The sequence below is a fragment of the Cnephaeus nilssonii genome (assembly GCF_951640355.1).
Source record: "Cnephaeus nilssonii genome assembly, chromosome: 7".
Lineage (NCBI taxonomy): Eukaryota > Metazoa > Chordata > Mammalia > Chiroptera > Vespertilionidae > Cnephaeus > Cnephaeus nilssonii.
The window spans coordinates 29962360-29981474 of record NC_137078.1 but is presented as its reverse complement, the minus strand read 5'-3'; the positions used below and the strand labels follow the sequence as shown (position 1 = coordinate 29981474).

Here is a 19115-nt window from a genome sequence, read left to right as displayed (position 1 = left end):
ATTTATTGAACAGACTATGTTTGCTTCATTCTATGCTCTTGCCTTCTTTCTCAAATATTAATTGACCATAAAGGTGTGGGTTTATTTCTGGTCTCTCTGTTCTGTTCCATTGGTCCAGCCAGTTCTTATGCCAGTACCAGGCTGTTTTGATGACAATGATCTTAGAGTACAGTTTGATATTAGGTATTGTGATACTTCCAACTTTGTTACTCTTTCTCAAGATTGCTGTGACTATTTGGGGTATTTTGGGGGTTCCATATAAACTTTTGAAATATTTGTTCTAGTTCTGTGAAATATACCATTAGTATTTCAATAAGAATTGCATTGATTCTATAGATTGCTTTGGATAGTATACATATTTTAATGATGCTAATTTTTCCTATCCAAGAACATGGCATATGCTTCCACTTATTTGTATCTTCCTCAATTTCTTTCTTCAGTATTCTATAATTTTCCAAGTAAAGGTCTTTTTCCTTCTTAGTTATATTTATTCCTATATACCTTTTTTTTATGTTGTTCCAATAGTAAATGGGGTCGTTTTCTCAATTTCTCTTTCTGATAGTTCATTATCAGCATGTAAAAATGCTACAGATTCCTGAATATTAATTTTGTACCCTACTACATTGCTCAATTTGTTTATTTGATTTAGTAGTATTTTGGTGGAGTCTTTAGTGTTTTCTAATTACAACATTAAGTCATCTGCGAATAATGACAGTTTTACTTCCTCCTTTCCAATTTGTATGCCATTTATTTATTTTTTTGTCTGATTGCTGTGGCTAAAACTTCCAGTACTATCCTATCTAATAAAGAGGAAATATGCAAATTGACCATCATGCTATAACAAGATGGCTGTGCCCACAGCGGAGTCAGGGATTCTGTAACACAAGATGGCTGTGCCCATAGCAGAGGCAGGGATCCCGTAACACAAGATGGCTGCACCCACAGAGGAGGCTGAGTTCCGAGCCTTAAGGAACCATCAGCGGGGACCTGAGACTGCGAGGTGTTGGGCCGAGGCAGGGGACCTGAGGCCGTGCCCCCCTGCCTGGCAGGGCTTGACAGGGGACCTGAAGCTGTGCCCCTTGCCCGGCAGGGCTTGACGGGGTACCTCAGGCCACGCCCCCTGCCCTAGTGCCAGGCTGGGGAACCTCAGGCTGTGCCCCCCACCCCGGTGCCAGGCCAGGTGACCTGAAGCCATGCCCCCCACCCGGCAGGGCTTTGACCCCCACCCGGCGGGGCTTGACGGGGGTGGGACCGTCCAGGTCTGGATCTATCCCAATGGGGGTGGGGCTGGCCGGGTCTGGGTCTTGCACAATTTCTAGGTGCACATGGGTGGGCAGGGACTTGACTCTGCTTCCCGTGGCGCACCCCAGACTCTGACAGAGCCTTAATGAGCAATCAGCAGGGACCTCCTCTGACAGGAGGAAGATTTTCATATACATTTTACTAATTTTCTTTCATCTCTGACACTTCTATTATAGAGAAAGGGCAAATAGCAATATTAACCCTTTGCACTCGCTTGCTTTTTTCTTAATTCCTTTATTCTACTCGGGATTTAATTTTTTAAATACCTCAGATTTTACAAAGCGTGGCAGTAGAATAAAAAACTGGAGTTTCTTTTCATACAAACTTATTTATTTGGATTTTTTTATATTTCAAATTATTGATACATTCAAAGAGTAATTTTAATCTCTATAATTTTTCATGGTGTGATATTTTTTGAAACATTCACCCACATGAAGACCTGGTTTACATTCACATGTTTCGCAAATATAAATCGTCTCTCTTCTTCCTCCTTTGATTTTTCTGTTAGAACAAACAACACAATCTTTGTGTTTTTTGTTAGGGTGAGGTGTGATTATATGGAGCTTTCCATCTAAATGTTGCTCTAAGTTAGTGGATAATAATCTACCCCTGGAAGTTAGTGTACCATCTCTGAATTCTCCAACAAGATCATGTACTAGTTTCCTAATAAATTTCACATGCGTTATCGGTTTTTCATTTTTTCTTTTTTGGCATCAGTTGAGATGGCATTTACATTTTACTTGTCCTTCCATGCTAATGAAAACAAGAAAAGATACTGGAAAAATAGACAAAAATCCCCCCTCCCCCCGTGGTGAAACTACGTGTCGAGTGTGGCTCGACATACGAGCTGCTACCGATGCTAACCGTGTCGAGTCACACTCAACATCCGAGTGCAAAAGGTTAAAACATTTCCTCTAATTAATTCCCTTTTAATGTGCACGAATTTTGTGCACCAGGTCACTAGTATTGAATAAGATTTGTGAAAGTAGACCTCCCTATCTTATTCCTGATCTTAAGAGAAACGCTTTTAGTTTTTGCTCATTGACGATGATGTTGGCTGTGATATGTATGAAACAGCATTTGTTCTGTTGAGATATGATCCCTTTTTTTTCACTTTGCTGAGAGTTTTTATCATAAATGGGTGCTGGATTTTATCAAATACTTTTTTCTGTCTACTTCTATTGATATGATCATGTAATTTTTACCCTTCATTTTGTTTATGTGATGTATCACATTTATTTATTTGCAAATATTGTACCAAATTTGCTTTTTAGAATAAATACCACTTTTTCATGGTGTATGATCTTTTTAATGTATTGATAGATCTGGTTTGCTGATATGTTATTGAGAATGTTAGCTTCTATATTCATCAGAGATATTGGCCAATTATTTCCTTTTATTGCCATGTCTTTATCTGTTTTGGAATTAGGATAATGCTGGCCTCCTCTTGAAATTTTTGAAATATTTTGAGAAGAATTGATGTTAGTTTTCTTTGAATGTTTCCTAAAATTCACCTGTGAAGCCATTGGGTCCATTTTGTTTCTGGGAGTTTATATTTAATACTCACCTGAAGTTATATTTATTGATTTTAGAGATAAAGGAATGGGGGTGAGGAGTGAGAGAGAGAGAAAAAAAAATAGAAACATGGATGTGAGAGAGAAATATTGATTAGTTTCCTCTCATACATGACCTGACCAGAAATCAAACCCACAATCTTTGGTATATGGGATGAAGCTCCAACCAACTGATCCAACTAGCCAGGGCAGCGAGAAGTTTTGATTCCTGCTTCAATTTCATTACTTATAATTTGTTTGGCAGCACAGGAAACTTGGTTGGATAATTTGTAAGGAGGACATTCCAAGAAAAGGGAAGTGTGCTGAAGGCAACCCACCATGTTTATCAGAATTCAGACTTAGGGAATACCTAAGGCGGTGCCACTAATTATTCCTTGACCTTTCCAAATAAGGCTGTGCACGTGCAGACTCCTGGGTGTTTACTGGAATCCTTATGCTTAATCTTTGGGTGTCATTGCTTAAAGGACACTGCAAACACATGTGTCCTCCCAGTATTACTTACCCTACTGATTGTATCTAAAAGATACAACTTTATCTCAAACTGCTCTTACAATAAAAACCTAACAAGGCAGGTGATTGAGACTGTCTCCTGCCTTTAGTCAGGCAGTCCCTTAGCCCTCTATTTCACAGCAAACCTGTGTCAGAGTAATCATTCATCTATTGCTCAGGGTCTGCTGGTCAGTCCCGGCAATAATTCATCTATTCAGGATTTCTGATTCTTCCTGATTCAGTTTTGGAAGATTGTATGTTTCTAGTAATTTATATATTTCATCCAGGTAGTCTAATTTTTTTGTACATAGTACTTTCTTACAATCTTTTATATTTCTGTGATGTCATTTTTACTTCTGTCCTTTCATTTCTGAATTTATTTATTTTGGTTGTCTCTGTTTCTTGATGAGTCTGGTTGAATGTTCATCAATTCTGTGTATCTTTTCTTTTATATATATATATATATATATATATATATATATATATTATTGATTTTTTTACAGAGAGGAAGGGAGAGGGATAGAGAGCTAGAAACATCGATGAGAGAGAAACATCGACCAGCTGCCTCCTGCACACCCCCCACCGGGGATGTACCCGCAACCAATGTACATGCCCTTGACCGGAATCGAACCTGGGACCTTTCAGTCCGCAGAACGATGCTCTATCCACTGAGCCAAACAGGTTTCGGCTCTGTGTATCTTTTCAAAGAACCAGCTCTTGGTTTCATTGATCTTTGGTATTGTTTTTTGTTTCATCTCTATGTTATTTATTTACACTCTGATCTTTATTATTTCCTTCCTTCCATTTACTCTGCACTTTGTTGTTCTTTTTGTTTCTTTTGGGTATAAGATTAGGTTATTTTCTTGAGAAGTTTCTTGCTTCTTGATGTAGGCCCATAATGCTATGACCTCCCCCTCAAACTGCTTTCACTGTGTACCATAGATTTTTGGTTGTTGTGTGTTCATTTTCATTTGTTTTCAGGTAATTTTTTATTTCTCTCTTGATCTCATTGTTAACCTATTCATTTCTTAATAACATGCTATTTAGCCTCCATGTGTTTGAATGTATTTCAGTTCTTATAGTTGATTTCTAATTTCATACAATTGTGGTTGGAGAAAATATTTTAGATGATTTCAATCTTTTTTAATTTTTTAAGACTTATCTTGTGTCTTTTTTTAATTTAATAAATCTTTATTGTTCAGATTATCACAATTGTTCCTCTTTTTTCTCCCATAGCTCCCCTCCACCTGGTTCCCACTACACCCTCTGCCCTTACGCCCCCCCCCCCTACTGTCCTCATCCATAGGTGTATGATTTTTGTCCAGTCTCTTCCTGCACCTCCCTCACCCTTTTCCCCCCGAGAATTGTCAGTCCACTCCCTTTCTATGCCCCTGATTCTATTATATTCACCTGTTTATTCTGTTCATCAGATTTTTTTTATTCACTTGATTTTTAGATTCACTTGTTGATAGGTATGTATTTGTTGTTCATAATTTTTATCTTTACCTTTTTCTTCTTCTTCCTCTTCTTAAAGAATACCCTCCAGCATTTCATATAATACTGGTTTGGTGGTGATGAACTTCTTTAGTTTTTCTTATATGTGAAGATCTTTATCTGCCCTTCAATTCTGAATGATAACTTTGCTGGGTAGAGTAGTCTTGGTTGTAGGTTCTTGCTATTCATCACTTTGAATATTTCTTGCCACTCCCATCTGGCCTGCAGAGTTTCTGTTGAGAAATCAGCTGACAGTAGTATGGGTGCTCCTTTGTAGGTAATTAACTGTTTTTCTCTTGCTGCTTTTAATATTCTCTCTTTGTCTTTTGCTCTTGGCATTTTAATTATGATGTGACTTGGTGTGGTGCTCTTTAGATTCCTTTTGTTTGGGGTTCTCTGCACTTCTTGGACTTGTAAGTCTATTTCTTTCACCAGGTGGGGGAAGTTTTAAGTCATTATTTCTTCAAATAGGTTTTCAGTATCTTGCTCTTTCTCTTCTTCTGGAACCCCCATAATTCTGATGTTGGTACGCTTGAAGTTGTCCCAGAGGCTCCTTACACTATCTTCATATTTTTGGATTCTTTTTTCTTTTCCGGTTGAGTGTTTTTTGCTTCTTTGTATTTCAAATCTTTAACTTGATTCTTGCGATCCTCTAGTCTGTTGTTAGATCTCTGTATAATATTTTTAATTTCAGTCAGTGTATGCTTAATTTCTAGTTGGTCCTTTTTCACATCCTCAAGGGTCTTGCTAAATTTAACAGCATTTTCTAGAAAATTCTTGAAAAACCTTATAACCATGGTCTTGAACTTTATATCCAGTCATTTGTTTTCCTCCATTTCTTTCATTTGTGATCTGTTTCTTTGTCTCCACATTTTGGCTGCTTCCCTGAGTTGATAGAGTGGCTTTGTGTGCTAGGTGGCTTTGTGTGCCCTATAGGGCCCAGTGGCTCAGCCTCCCCAGTTACCTGAGGTGAACACTCTTGGTGGACCCCTTTGTGGGCTGTGTGCACAGTCTTGTTGTAGTTAAGCCTTGATAGTTGTTGGTATCACTGGGAGGAATTGACCTCCAGGCCAATTGGCTGTGAGGATCATCTGTGTCTATGCTGGGAGAACTTCTGTCCTGGAGACACCCTTATGAGACAGGACTCGCTAAAGCCTCTGTGCACAGCTTGGATGGGGCGGAGTGTCAGGGCGGAGCAGACAGCATTGGTTTCCCGTCAACCTTGCCCTAGGAGGCCCCTGAGTATCAGTGTCCCATGGTAATCGCTGCAAGCACCTCTAAGAGTAAGCCGCTCTTGAGTTTTGCCTCCTGCCAGACAGTCCAGTTTCTCCCCAAATGAGTCTGGGTCCCCAGAGTCTTGACTGGAACTGGACCTCAGTGCAGTTGGGAGCTTTTGTCTCCCTCCCACTTGAGAAAGCCAGCTCAGTTGCCCGCCCTCTCCGCGTGCGCACACCTCAGTACCTCTGCCTTCTGCAGTTCCTCTGAGTCTCAGTGTGCTTTTCTCTTTCCTGATAGTCCAGTTTCACCCCGTATAAGTCTGGGTCCTCAGGGTCTCGCCCGGAACTGGAGTTCAGCACAGTTGGGAGCTTTTGTTTCCCTCACACTTGTGAGAAAGCCAGCCGTGCACTCAGTTGCCAGTCCTCCCAGTGCGCGCGTCTCAGTACCTCTGCCTCCTGCAGCTCCTCTGAGTCTCAGTGTGCTTTTCTCTTTCCTTCTAGTTGTAGCATGTCCACTCAGCCAGACTTCCTGTGGTTCTGGATGATTCCCTTTTGTCTTTTAGTTGTAGTTTTGAAATTGTTGTGCAAGGCAGCAGTTTAGGTGTTTACCTATGCCGCCATCTTGGTTTTCCTTATCTTGTGTCTTAACATGTAGTCTATCTTTGGGAATTTTTCATGTACATTTGAGAAGAATGTATATTATGTTGATTTGGGATGTAAGGTTCTGTAAATGTCAATTTAATTAATCTGATCTAGTATATCATTTAAGGTCACTGTTGCTTTGTTGATTTTTTATCTGGAAAAAAATTCTCTATCCGTTTTTGATAATGGGGTGTTAAAATCCTCTACTATGACTATACTTCTGTCAATCTCTCCCTTAATATCTACCTAGATTTTTTTTATATATTTAGGTGCTCTTATGTTGGTACATATATGTTTACAAGGGCTATATCATTTAGTATTGTAGAAACCTTCTTCATCTCTTGTTATGGCCTTTGTTTTGAAGTCTATTTTGTCAGATATAAGCACTGCTGCCAGCTTTTTTGTTTGTTCATTTCCATTTGCCTGGAATATTTTCTTCCATCCCTTCACTTTCAGTCTGTGTGTATTTTTTGCTCTAAGGAGGGTCTCTTATAGACAGCATACATATGGGTCATGTTTTCTTATCCATTCAAGTACCCAATGTCATTTGATTGGAGCATTTAATCCATTTACATTTAAGGTTATTATTGCTAGGTAAATATTTTTTGCCATTTTATTCTTCATACATATGTTCCTCTCTCTCTCTCTCTCTCTCTCTCTCTCTCTCTATATATATATATATATATATATATATATATATATATATATATATATATATATATTAGAGGCCCCTTGCAGGAAGATTCCTGCAATAGAGCTTCCTGCTGCAGTCTCTGCTGCCCCACCTGCTTCCCTACCTTCTCCACAGCCCCTCCGGCTTCTCTCCCTTCTCCCCACCCCACCTGCTTCCCTTCCTTCTCCCCGCCCCGCCTGCTTCCCTTCTCTGCCACCCTGCTTGCTTGCTTCTCCGCAGCTTCGCTCCCTTCTGCAGCACTTGGCTTCTTTCTAAGCTGTCTTCAGTCTTAGCTCTCCCTGGATATGCAAATTAACCACCATCTTGGTTGGGTTAATTTGCATACTTGCCCTGATTGGCTGGTGGGCGTGGCTTGTGGGAGAAGTGAAGGTGCGGTCAATTTGCATGTTTCTCCTTTATTAGAGAGGATATATATATATATATATATATATATATATATATATATATATACACACACACAAATATATTTTCTTTCAAAGAGGAATGGAGAGGGAGACATAGAAACATCAATGATGAGAGAGAACCATTGATAGGCTGCCTCTTGCATGCCCCACACTTGGTATCGAGCTGGCAATCTGGGCATGCACCCTGACCAGGAATTGAACCTTGACCTCCTGGTTCATTGGTAGACATTCAACCACTGAGCCATGTAGACCAGATTCTCTTTCTATTTTATTTTTTAATTTTTCTCCTTCTTCTTCTTCTTCTTCTTCTTCTTCTTCTTCTTCTTCTTCTTCTTCTTCAAACAGGCTCTTTAACATTTCTTACAATACTGGTTTTACTGGTTTTGTGGTAATGAACTCTTTCTGTTTGTTTCTGAAGTTTTTCTGTTTGTTTGTTTGTTTTGTTTTTGTCTGGGAAGCTCATTATTTCATCTTCAATTTTAAATGATATCCTTGATGGATGGAGTAGTTTTGTTTACAGATCCTTGCTTTTCATCAATTTGAATATTTCATGCCAATCCCTTTGGCTTAAAGTGTTTCTTTGAGAAATCAGCTGACAACCTTATTGGAGTGCCTTTGTAGGTAACTAACTGCTTCTCTCTTGATGCTTTTAAGGTGAATGTTGGTACTCTTGAAGTTGTCTCAGAGGTCCCTAAAATTTTCCTCAAATTTTTTTTGGATTCTTTTTTCTTTTTGTTGTTCTGGTTATGTGTTTTTTGTTACTTGGTCTTCCAAATTGCTGATTCAATTCTCTGCTTCATCCAATTTACTAATAATTTCCTCTAACATATTTCTAATTTCAGTTATTGTATTCTGCATTTCTGTTTCTTTCTTATGTTTTCTATCTCCTTTTTTAATGTTTCCTATCTCTTTTTAAAAGTTCTCACTCACTTTATTGAGCATCCTTATGAGTGTTTTCAACTCTTCATGTATTAGATAACTTGTCTTCATTTTGTTTAGTTTTCCGCCCTCTAGAGGTTTGTTTTGTTCTTTTATTTGGGGCATGTTTCTTTGTCTTCTCATTTTGACTGACACTCTGTTTCTATATATTAGGTAGAGCTGCTAAGTCTTCCAGTCTTTGTAGAGTGGACTTATGTAGTCAGTGTCCTGTGGGGAACAGTAGCACAGTCTCCCTAGTCATCTGAGCCAAGTGCTTCATGAATGTCCCTTGTGTGGATTGTGTCTGCCCTCCTGTTATAGGCTGCTGGCACATCAGTGGAAGGGATGAACCCTCACGCTGACTATCTGTGAGAATTGGCTGTGACTATAGCAAAGGATCTGTTGTGCAAGGGCTGAGCCCAAGGATCAGGATTTGTTTTAGTGGAGCTCTGGGGCCTGTTGAGTCTGCCCTTGGGTCTGTTGTTTGTGGAACAGGTTAGTTGGTACTCTCATGTGGTCTGAAGCTGGCCACTGGGTGTGTTGGATCTAGGACCTTTGGGGAGAAACTCTGATGCAGGTCAAGTTCAGCCACTGCTTTTGCTCTGCCCTGGGCCACCTGGTATGAGCTGCAAAGTGATCTATAGTTGGTTGCCACTTATTCTGGGCTTGGTGGTACCTGGGAGAAGTTAAGCTATGAACTGAGGCTGGCTACCCCTAATGCCAGGCTTGAGGCCACTTAACAAGAGGTATGAGGCACACTGAGTCCACTTTTTTTGGGTTTGTGAACCTCAGAGTTATTTAAGGAAAGTCTGCAGCATAAACCGGGACAGGCCATTTGTATAGAAAAAAATCACTGGACATGGCTTGGGTGGCCCACAAGTTGAGTGGTATGGAGTCTCAAGAAATCACTAAGGCGGAGCTACTAGTGTTAACCAGGTTGATGGAAACTCAGATATGGCACCTGCCTGTGCATGCAGAGGGAGGGCTCAGCAAAGATACAAAGCCTTCTGCCAGCAGCACTTCCATTTGGAAGAAAGCTGCCTTCCAGTCATCATGGAGAAGCCAGACAATTCAATTCTTCTCCATATGTCCCTCACATTTTTCAAGCTGCTGTTCCAGCACTGGATGTCAGAGCGAGTGAATCTGTCAGCAAGTAAGTCCATGTGTGGCTCTTTAAGAACAATACCTGGATCTCTAGAAGCTCTCTGTTTCAGCTGCAATTCCTGCTGATTTTTACAGTTAGAAGTTATGGGAACTTCTCTTCCTGGCACTGGAACCCTGAGCTGGGGAGCCCAGTGTGGAGCTGGGATCCTTCATTCCTCAGGGGTGATCTCTGCAGCTAAAATATCCTTCTTCATTTTTAACCCCCTCACCTGGGTGTGGGACCAGCCTGTTCCACGTCTCCTTCCCTCTTACCTATTTCCATGAGGATTCTTCTTTATATCATTGGTTGTAGGACTTCTGTTCAGCTAGACTTCAGCTCATTTTCAATGATGGTTGTCCTATAGTTTATTTGTAATTTTGATGTGGTCATGGGAAAAGGAGAGCACAGCAGTTACCTTTCTTGCCTCTTGACAGGAAAACTCCTTCAGCAGTGCTCATTGGAGATATAAAATGGGGAAATGTTTTCTCTGAGATCTACCTGAGTAGAAGTAATTTCTACTTTATCCCTAAGCTCTTAATATAGATATGTGTTTCAGCTCTCTCCACTGCTTACCCAGTGGGAGATGGAGCAGTCAGGCAGGAAGAACACAGGATATTGGAGGCAAAGAGGGTAAAACCTAAGAATGATTGATACCCACTATGTGAATACAGGCTTGTTTTCACTCATAAAAGTCTGTGTGCACCCCCAGTGCTAGGTCACCATGTGATTTGATAACCATCTGACTAGGCAAGAGTCACAAACAATAAGGGGTTTTGATTTTGATATAAAAATTAGCAAATCAGAAAAGGGAAACTGTTCTGGACAGATACATCTGCTATATTGCTTGGCAACCGAAATATATATACATTGCATTCTTTTATGCTCTCATATTCATCTCCTATTCTGTCAGACCCTTCAGTTCACATAACTTCATCCTCCTCCCAAATTTCTTCCTTCTTAATCTAAATGTATGAAGATCTCATCTCCCTGTTTATCACAACATTCTTGGAAAGACCAAATAAAAGTGCTTTGTAAACTATGGAGCTTTATAATTTCAATTATCATTATTAATTCATATCCTGAAATATACCAAAGATAGAGTATAAAGTAAAATACATAAGAAATGTTAAATACTTAAGATAGCTTACATTAAAAAAATTAGGTCTAACATCATTTAATAACTATGTGAAGTATATTAGGGATTACTAGACTAAGAAGGTTTTTAAATGCTGTGAAAAAAAAAGGAAAAAAAAAACTTTTTGGAGTGATTTCAAACTTCAAGGTATGTTTCATCAGAAATTCCAACAGTTTGGGTTGAGTATTGGGATGGATGAATCATTAAAAAGAGTCTGTGGTCTGACTTCCCAGGGATTGTGTAAGTTGCAGAATGGTCACTGTCTGATGTAGTTCACACTTTGTAAGAAAAAAGAAAAGAGAGAGAGATTAGGTCATCTCAACGATTTTTTCCAACTCAAAAATGGTCAAAGTATTTTTTCTTTTCTTTTTTTTTAAATAAGCTCTTTCTAATTTAAGATAAATACAAAACTACAGAAGTGATATGAAAGTTTCTTTTCCTTGTGTTGCAGATGATATTCTTTCTCCTTCCTACACATTAGTCTTTTTGCCCCTTTATTGTTGAAAGTATTACAGATGTTCCCTTTGTTTGTTTGTTTGTTTGTTTTTGCACTGACACCCTTCACCTCACACCCACCCTTCCCAGCCCTTCACCACTTGAATGTCTGTGTCCATGTATGCATATAAGGTTCCCAGCCAATCACTCCCCATCCTCCCACCCACCCCTACATTCCCTTTGATTTCTTTGGGTAGTGTGGACATTTTAATGATGTTGGTTCTACTAATCAATGAATATGGTATGTTCTTCCACTTATTCATATCTTTTCTATCTTTTTTTTTTAACATCTTGTAGTTTGCTGAATACAAGTCTTTTACCTCCTTGGTTAAGTTTATTCCTAAGTAGCTTATTTTTTGTTGTTGTTGCAATGGTAAATAGGATTGTTTTCTTTCTGAGTGTTCATTATTGGTGTATAATAATGCCATCAACTTCTGGATATTAATTTTGTATCCTTCTATGTTGCCAAATTCTTTTTATTAAATCTAGTAGTTTTTTGGTGGAGTCTTTAGGGTTTTCTATGTACAATATCATGTCATCTGTGAATAATGAAAGTCTTAACATCCTCCAATCCAACTTGTATGCCTTTTATTTTTTCTTCTTATGTGATCACTATGGCTGGTACTATGTTGAATAAGAGTGATGAAAGCAGACATCCCTGTCCTGTTCCTTTTCTTAGGGGAAATGGTTTTAGTTTTTGCCCATTGAGTATGATATTGGCTGTAGGTTTGTCATATATGGCCTTCATTTTGTGGAGGTATGATCCCCCTATTCTCACTTTGCTGAGAGTTTTTATCAGAAAAGGATGTTGGATTTTGTGGAATGCTTTTTCTGCATCTATTGATATGATCATGTGATTTTTTTCTTCCAATCTATATATGTGATGTATCACATATATTGATTTTTGAATATTATACCAGCCTTGCATTCCTGGAATAAATCCCACTTGATCATGTGTATGATCTTTTTAATGTATTGCTGGATCTGATTTGCTAAGAAAGAAAAAAAGTATGAGAAGAAAATAAAAGAAACAAACAAAAAACAGAAAAAAGGTGGGGGAAATATGTAGATGCAGAGCTGAAATAAAGAAAGTAAGAATAAGGAATCAAGAAAACAGGGGCAGGAAAACTATTTAAAATAAAGGAGGATGAAAAGAAAAGAAAAAATTGAAAAGGAAAAAAGAGGAGAAAACAAATAGACCTAAAATAAGAAAAGGAAAAATTATGAGAAAAATATAAGAGAGAGAAAAAAATCATGAGTAGTTGAAAAAGAAAAAAAAAATTTAGTAGGAAATAGGAAGAGGAAAATTAGATATATGAATGAAACAACAGAGACTAGAATAGTAACATTAATAAAGCAGATAGATAAAGAAGATAAATTTAAAAAGAAAAGAAATAATATTTTTAAAAAGAAAAGAGAAGAAAAAAGGGAAGAGAAAGGAAAAAAAAAGTTAAGTGGCCGAGTTTAGTGCCCCATGGGAATTCGCTTTGGATCCTACTCTTCTGTTCTGTCTGCCAATTGTGGGTTTCCTATGAGGTACTTAGGTTCTAACCACTGTCAGGAACTGTCCTATTTTTGCTTTCAGCAACCTGCTTGAACCTCCAAGTGATCTACCAATTCATTGTTTGTGCCTATCTTCACAGGCTGTGGCTGCAAACAGGAGGGCCAATCTGCCCTCTAAAGTAAGTTTGTTAGCAGCATGATTCTCAGGGCTGGGTGAGCAAGCTTCCCCTGGTTCCCTAGGCTTCAGTCTTCCTGCCTTTGCCTGCTAGTCTGCTGTCAATCTTACTCAAAAGACTGTTTCTGAAAGGGTTTTAGGCGGGGGAGGTGCTGTTTAGCTTTCAGGGTATGTGGAGGATGTGTTTCCCTGTCCCAAAGGTACTCACTCCTCTGTGAGTGGCCAAAATATTGCTCTGTCCTCGGCTGGACAGAGATCCTTGTATGGAGACCTGTGGGGTCTGCTGGAAACTTGGACTTTTTATCCGTTCTCCTGTGTGGGGAAAGCACCAGTCTGGTTCGCAGGACAGTGTGGCGGATGGCCCCACCTCCAATCCAGTCACTTGATGCTCCTGAGATTGTTCAAACCTTTAGGCTTGGCCTCTGATTTCTGTTTCCTCTGAAAAGGTCAAAATGCAGGGCTCCTGAGGTGGCACAGCCTGTATCACCCAGGGCAAGATTTTTTCTTTTCCTGCCCTGTGGCTACTGGGAGCAGCTTGCTCCTCAGGAAAAATGGCCACTTTGGTTTGCGGGTTCTGTGACCTAATACTCCTGGTTGCTGGTTTTCCACATGTCCCTGCCATGCTTCCCTCTCCTTAGGCACCTCAAGTCCTTGTCTCCCTCCCTGCACCAAACCCTCGGGTGAGTAGCTGCAAATGAACTTCTGTGCTCTGGGTTTAAACACACACACACACACACACACACACACACACACACACACGCAAAAAAAATAAAATAAACTCAAATAACAACAACAACAAAAAAATGTAACTGTGGCTTTCTCTCCGACTGTCTCCAACTGGCTCTAGTCTATCAGCTCCAACCTCTACCCTGGCTGGATGTTATGTGGGCCACTGGTCGTGGCTCTGGTGCATGGGGGGCTGCGGAGCCCAGCCTGAGCTCCAGGCCTCTGTCTTCTCAGGGAAATACCCTCCCTTAGCTCAGCTCCCCAGCCTCTCTCAACCTGTGGTCCTGCCGGCCCTGGCAGCCGGGTCAGCTCCTCTCATGACCTTGCCCTTCCTCCTAGTCTCCAAGTGTTTTCTGTTCTTCCTTGATATATCTCTTCCTCAGCTGGACCTCAGTTGGTAATTCCAGGTGAATTTTTGTTTTATTTGTATTTCCAGTCTGGCCCTAGGATGAGGTGCATGACAGGTCTGCCTATTAGTCCACTATTTTCTCCACTGGTCAAATTATTATTATTAAAAAAAACATTATGCAAAGTCTCTATGACTTTAATATGAACAGTACAAAATAAAATCTACTAAGCGAAAAATCAGTTTAAATTCCATTTATAATGCTGATAATACAAATATTTTTAAAATAAAACATGTACTATGTAAGAGATGGAAACTTTAACAGCAGCCATTTCAGATGAGACTTCTGATCAAGGGATTCAAAATTGCATCATAGAGGTGGTAATGACAAAATAAGAGCAAGTTTCCCTGTTTGTATCTTCACCTTTAGAGCCTGAGGTGTCAAGGAAAACAATATTACTGCCAAGTCAAAAACTTTCATCCTTCAGTGACTGGTCATCATGAAAACTCTCATAGCCCTTCTAGACAAAAGCAATTGTGCTGCACTTGATGTATTTTATGTATTTCTTTATCTAATCTAATAAAAGGGTAATATGCAAATTAACCGTCACTCCATCACAAAGATGGCAGCGCCCAAAGCGTCCCGAGCCCTGGCCATGGAGGGAGGGAGGGCGTCTGGGCAGGCAGCACGCCCCCAGCCCAGCAGACACAACGCAGGAGGGCCTCTGTGCGTGAGCTGCAGAGGAAACACCTTTTCTGACCGCTTATTGGCTAAGCTTTCTGTACGCCGCCACTCATACCGTTCTTGGTAACTTGGGTAATAAGAATCCAAGAAGGTGATCTAGGGTTTTTCTACCACACTACTGGAGGAAAAAACAAAGGTCAGCTGCTGGAGGGGCTAAGAAATGTCATATGCCTGTTTGGCTCAGTGGATAGAGCCTCGGCCTGCCGACCGCAGGGTCTGGGTTCGATTCTGATCAAGGGCATGTACCTAGATTGCAGGCTCCAGGCTGGGGTCCAGGTCAGGGCTCATGCAGGAGACAACTGATCAAAGTGTTCCTCTCACAGTGATATTTCTCTCTGTCTTTCCCTCTCTCTTCCAAGCTCTCTAAAAATCAATGGAAACATATCCTCAAGTGAGGATAAAAAAAAAGAAAGAAAGAAATGTCATATCCTATGAAAGACACATCTTGAAAATGCCTAAAGAAAGGTGTCATTTTTTCGTGGTGAAGGGACTGGAGTCCGTGTTGATGAAAACACCTTGGTGGCTGCGGTGGCTGGCAGTGGCAGCAGCAGCGGGGTGATGGGGCTGGCACCTTCCCCTGATCATCCTGGTCACCTCCCAAAGAGGGAGGCTAGACTGCAGCTTAGGCCCACTCCCCATGGGGAGCGGGCCTAAGCCATCAGTAGGACATCCCCTGAGGGCTACTAGTCTGTGAGAGGGGGCAGGCTGGGCTGAGGGACCCCTCCCCAATGCAAGAATTTGACACCAAATGCAAAGGCAACAAGAGCAAAATAAACAAGTGGGACTACATCAAACTAAAAATCACAGAAATGCAAGCCATCAGCAAAACGAAAAGGCAACCTATGGAATAGGAGAAAATATTAGCAAACCACATATCTGATAAGGAGTTAATATCCAAAATATACAAGGAACACATACAACTAAATAGAAAGAAAAAAATAAGAAAAAATCACACACAAGAAAACAACAATCCACAAATAACTCAATTTTTATAATAGGGAAAGAAAGAGAAGAGATTTAATAAATCTGAAGATTAGACTCCAGATGACAGTCATAGCAAGCTTTTCTTCCAGAGCAACAAAGGCCTTCCATGTCTCCCTGGCATCATTACTTTCTTTTATCTCCACCTATTTGTTTGGTTATTCTCAGTCCATGGTGCACATCCTTCACTCAGGAGCAATTATCCCACAGTGAGCTATAACATGGGCCTTGGAATAGCCCCAATGACCAATAACTAATATTCACATTCTTATTAATGAAGCATATGAAAAGCAAGGTAAGTGCTACTGTTTGATGACCCATTATTCTTTAAATTCAATTTCAAAAATGAAGCACATTGACCTGAAAAATGAGCAGGGGATCTCAAAAATATGGAATAGAAAACATTTTTTAAAATGGTAGCATTAATTGATTTGGGGAGAATTTTATTATTAACTAGAGGCCCGGTGCATGAAATTCAGGCATGCATGCAGTCCCTAGGCCTGGCTGGCAATCAGGGCTGATCAGGTTCCCCTCCTCTCTGCCTCCCCGCCTCCCCGCTTCCTCCTTCCCTCACTGCCCATGCTGCCACCACGCGGTTCCCCACCTCCCCACCTCCCCACCACTCCTTCCCCCATTGCCGTGTCTGCCGCCATCCACCCCCAGTTCCCCATCACAGCCTGGGCCCAGCCCCAATCAGGTAATCAGGGGAGGGGCCAACTGCCACTGTGGTGGGCAGGTGGCAGGATAATTGGGGCCTGCCAGTTGGGGGGAGACACAAGGGGGAGGGACCTGGGAGGTTGGCTGCTGGCGCTGAGGAGGGAGCTGGCCCTCAGGCCCCCTGGGAAAGAGGCAACATCCACCACCACCCACCCTCAGTTCCCCATCCCAGCCTGGGGGCCGGGCCCCAATCGGGCGATCGGGGCCTGCTGCCCAGAGAGAGAGTCCGGGAGGTTGGCCTGCAGACCCCATTGGCAATCAGGCCTGCGGGCTGAGGGGAAGCTCCTGTGTTGAGCATCTGCCCCCTGGTGGTCAGTGTGCATCATAGAAACTGGTCATTCTGGTCATTCCGGTCATTACATTGTAATGGTCACTTAGGCTTTTATACATATAGATTTTTATTTATTTCAGAGAGGAAGGGAGAGGGAGAGATAGAAGTATCCTAATATATAAAAACCCTGCGTCCATCACATCCACAATGACTGGAGGCTTGACCAACTGGAAGTCAGTCCTGCAGTAAGTGCTGGGTTGCCATGGTGACCCAGCACTGACTGCTATGACTGCAGGCACAGTGACCCAGCACTGACTGCTGAGGGGGCTATGAATCAGGCCCAGAGAAAGGCCTGAAGAGAGAAGCAGGGTCTGATCCATAGCCTCTGTGGCAGCTGTTGATCAGCACTTGCCTCTCTCCAGGCCTGGCCAGCAGCCACACCTCCATTTCTCTCCAGACCTCCACCGGGGCTGCTTGATCAGCCCTGCCTTTCTGATCAGGCCCCATTGATAGGCCCAGAGATGCTGACTGGCATAGAAACCAACCAATCAGATCCAAATCTGGGTGAAGTGTGAGGAGCCAATGGCTGCCTAGGAGGCGGAGCTTTTGACACTGACTGGCATAGAAATCAACCAATCAGAACCAAATTGGCCAGCAGAGGAGAGCAGTTGGTGGCGAGATCAAGCCTGCAGGGGAGGGAAGTTAGGGGCGATCAGGCTGGCAGGGAAGGGCAGGTGGGGGGCGAGATCAGGCTGGCAGGGGAGGGAAGTTGGGGGCAATCGGTCTGGCAGGGGAGCAGTTAGGTATTAAGCCAGCAGGGGAGCGGTTAGAGGGTGATCAGGCTGGCATGCAGAAGTGGTTGGGGGCAATCAGGCAGGCAGGCAAGTGAGCAGTTAGGAGCCAGCAGTCCCGGATTGTGAGAGGGATGTCGGACTGCCGGTTTAGGCCCAATCCCCTAAACTGGCAGTCAGACATCCCCCGAGGGGTCCCAGATTGGAAAGGGTGTAGGCTGGGCTGAGGGACATCCCCCCCCCCCAAGTGCACGAATTTTGTGCACTGGGCCTCTAGTCAATGATAAGAGAGAATCATTGATCAGCTGCCTCTGGCATGCCCCCTATTGGGGATTGAGTCTGCAACCTGGGCATGTGCCCTGACCACAAATCTAACAGTGCCTTGACCAGAATCGAACCATGACCTCCTGGTTTATAGGTTGATGCTCAATTACTATGCCACACCAGCCAGGCATAAAGTAATATTTTGATGAACAAAATTATATATGTGCTTATCTACAAATGAATGATTACACTAGGGTTTAGGATATTTTGCTATATTTATTTAAACATATAAAACATAATTTAGATAAGGTCACAAATACTATGTAGGGATTAAATATGAGTATTTATGCACACACTATATATATATAGTATATGTATATGTATATGTATATATATACATATATACACACACACACTATATATATATATATGCTCTCATATATATATATGCTCTAATATATATATATATATGAGAGCATATATATATATATATGCTCTAATATATATAAAGCTCTTATATGTTGTTGGGAGATATAGGCACATATTTTTTTTAAAGTCACTCCTCCCTTTTGAAAACCATTTATTCCATTTTCATCACCAAAATATAAATAACAATTTTTTTAGATACCATGCCCATCTCCAATTGACTAAGAATGCAGGAAACCTAGTAAGTGCCCATAACTCTCCCTTAATGTATTTACAACTCTTTTGATAAAGTGGAAGAACAATCATGTTCAGATCTCATTTAGGATGATAAAATCTCTCATTTATCAGTTTTTGCCCAGGCTAAATTCTTGTTCACTTTAGTCTTGAATTCTGCTCTTTTTCAAAGGTCACTAGCTACATTATACTTCTACTCTAAAATCAGGTACTTAATATTTTCTTTCTCAGTTTCATGGGCCAAAAGTTTATCAAGGTTAATTAAAATTTGATGACAGCATGAAAATTAGAGCAGCTTGAGTACTGCAGATTTTGCAGACATATTTTTTAATATTCTCTTCTCAAAATCATTCTTATAATTAGATATTAAAAATGTGAATATTTAAAAATAATAATATAAATATATTTTAGATAAAAAGGACATTTGC

General features: G+C 41.0%; 1 protein-coding gene across 1 annotated transcript in view; it reads left to right on the top strand.

Annotated features, from left to right (window-relative positions):
- Window positions 1-9728: 9728 nt before the first annotated feature.
- PRL (prolactin) overlaps window positions 9729-19115 on the top strand; it is a 40144-nt gene continuing 30757 nt past the window's right edge. Inside the window, exon 1 of the mRNA XM_079778429.1 lies at window positions 9729-9887. Within this exon, the coding sequence (XP_079634555.1) occupies window positions 9788-9887 (100 nt within the window). The 5' untranslated portion in view covers window positions 9729-9787. The remainder of the gene's footprint in view (window positions 9888-19115) is intronic.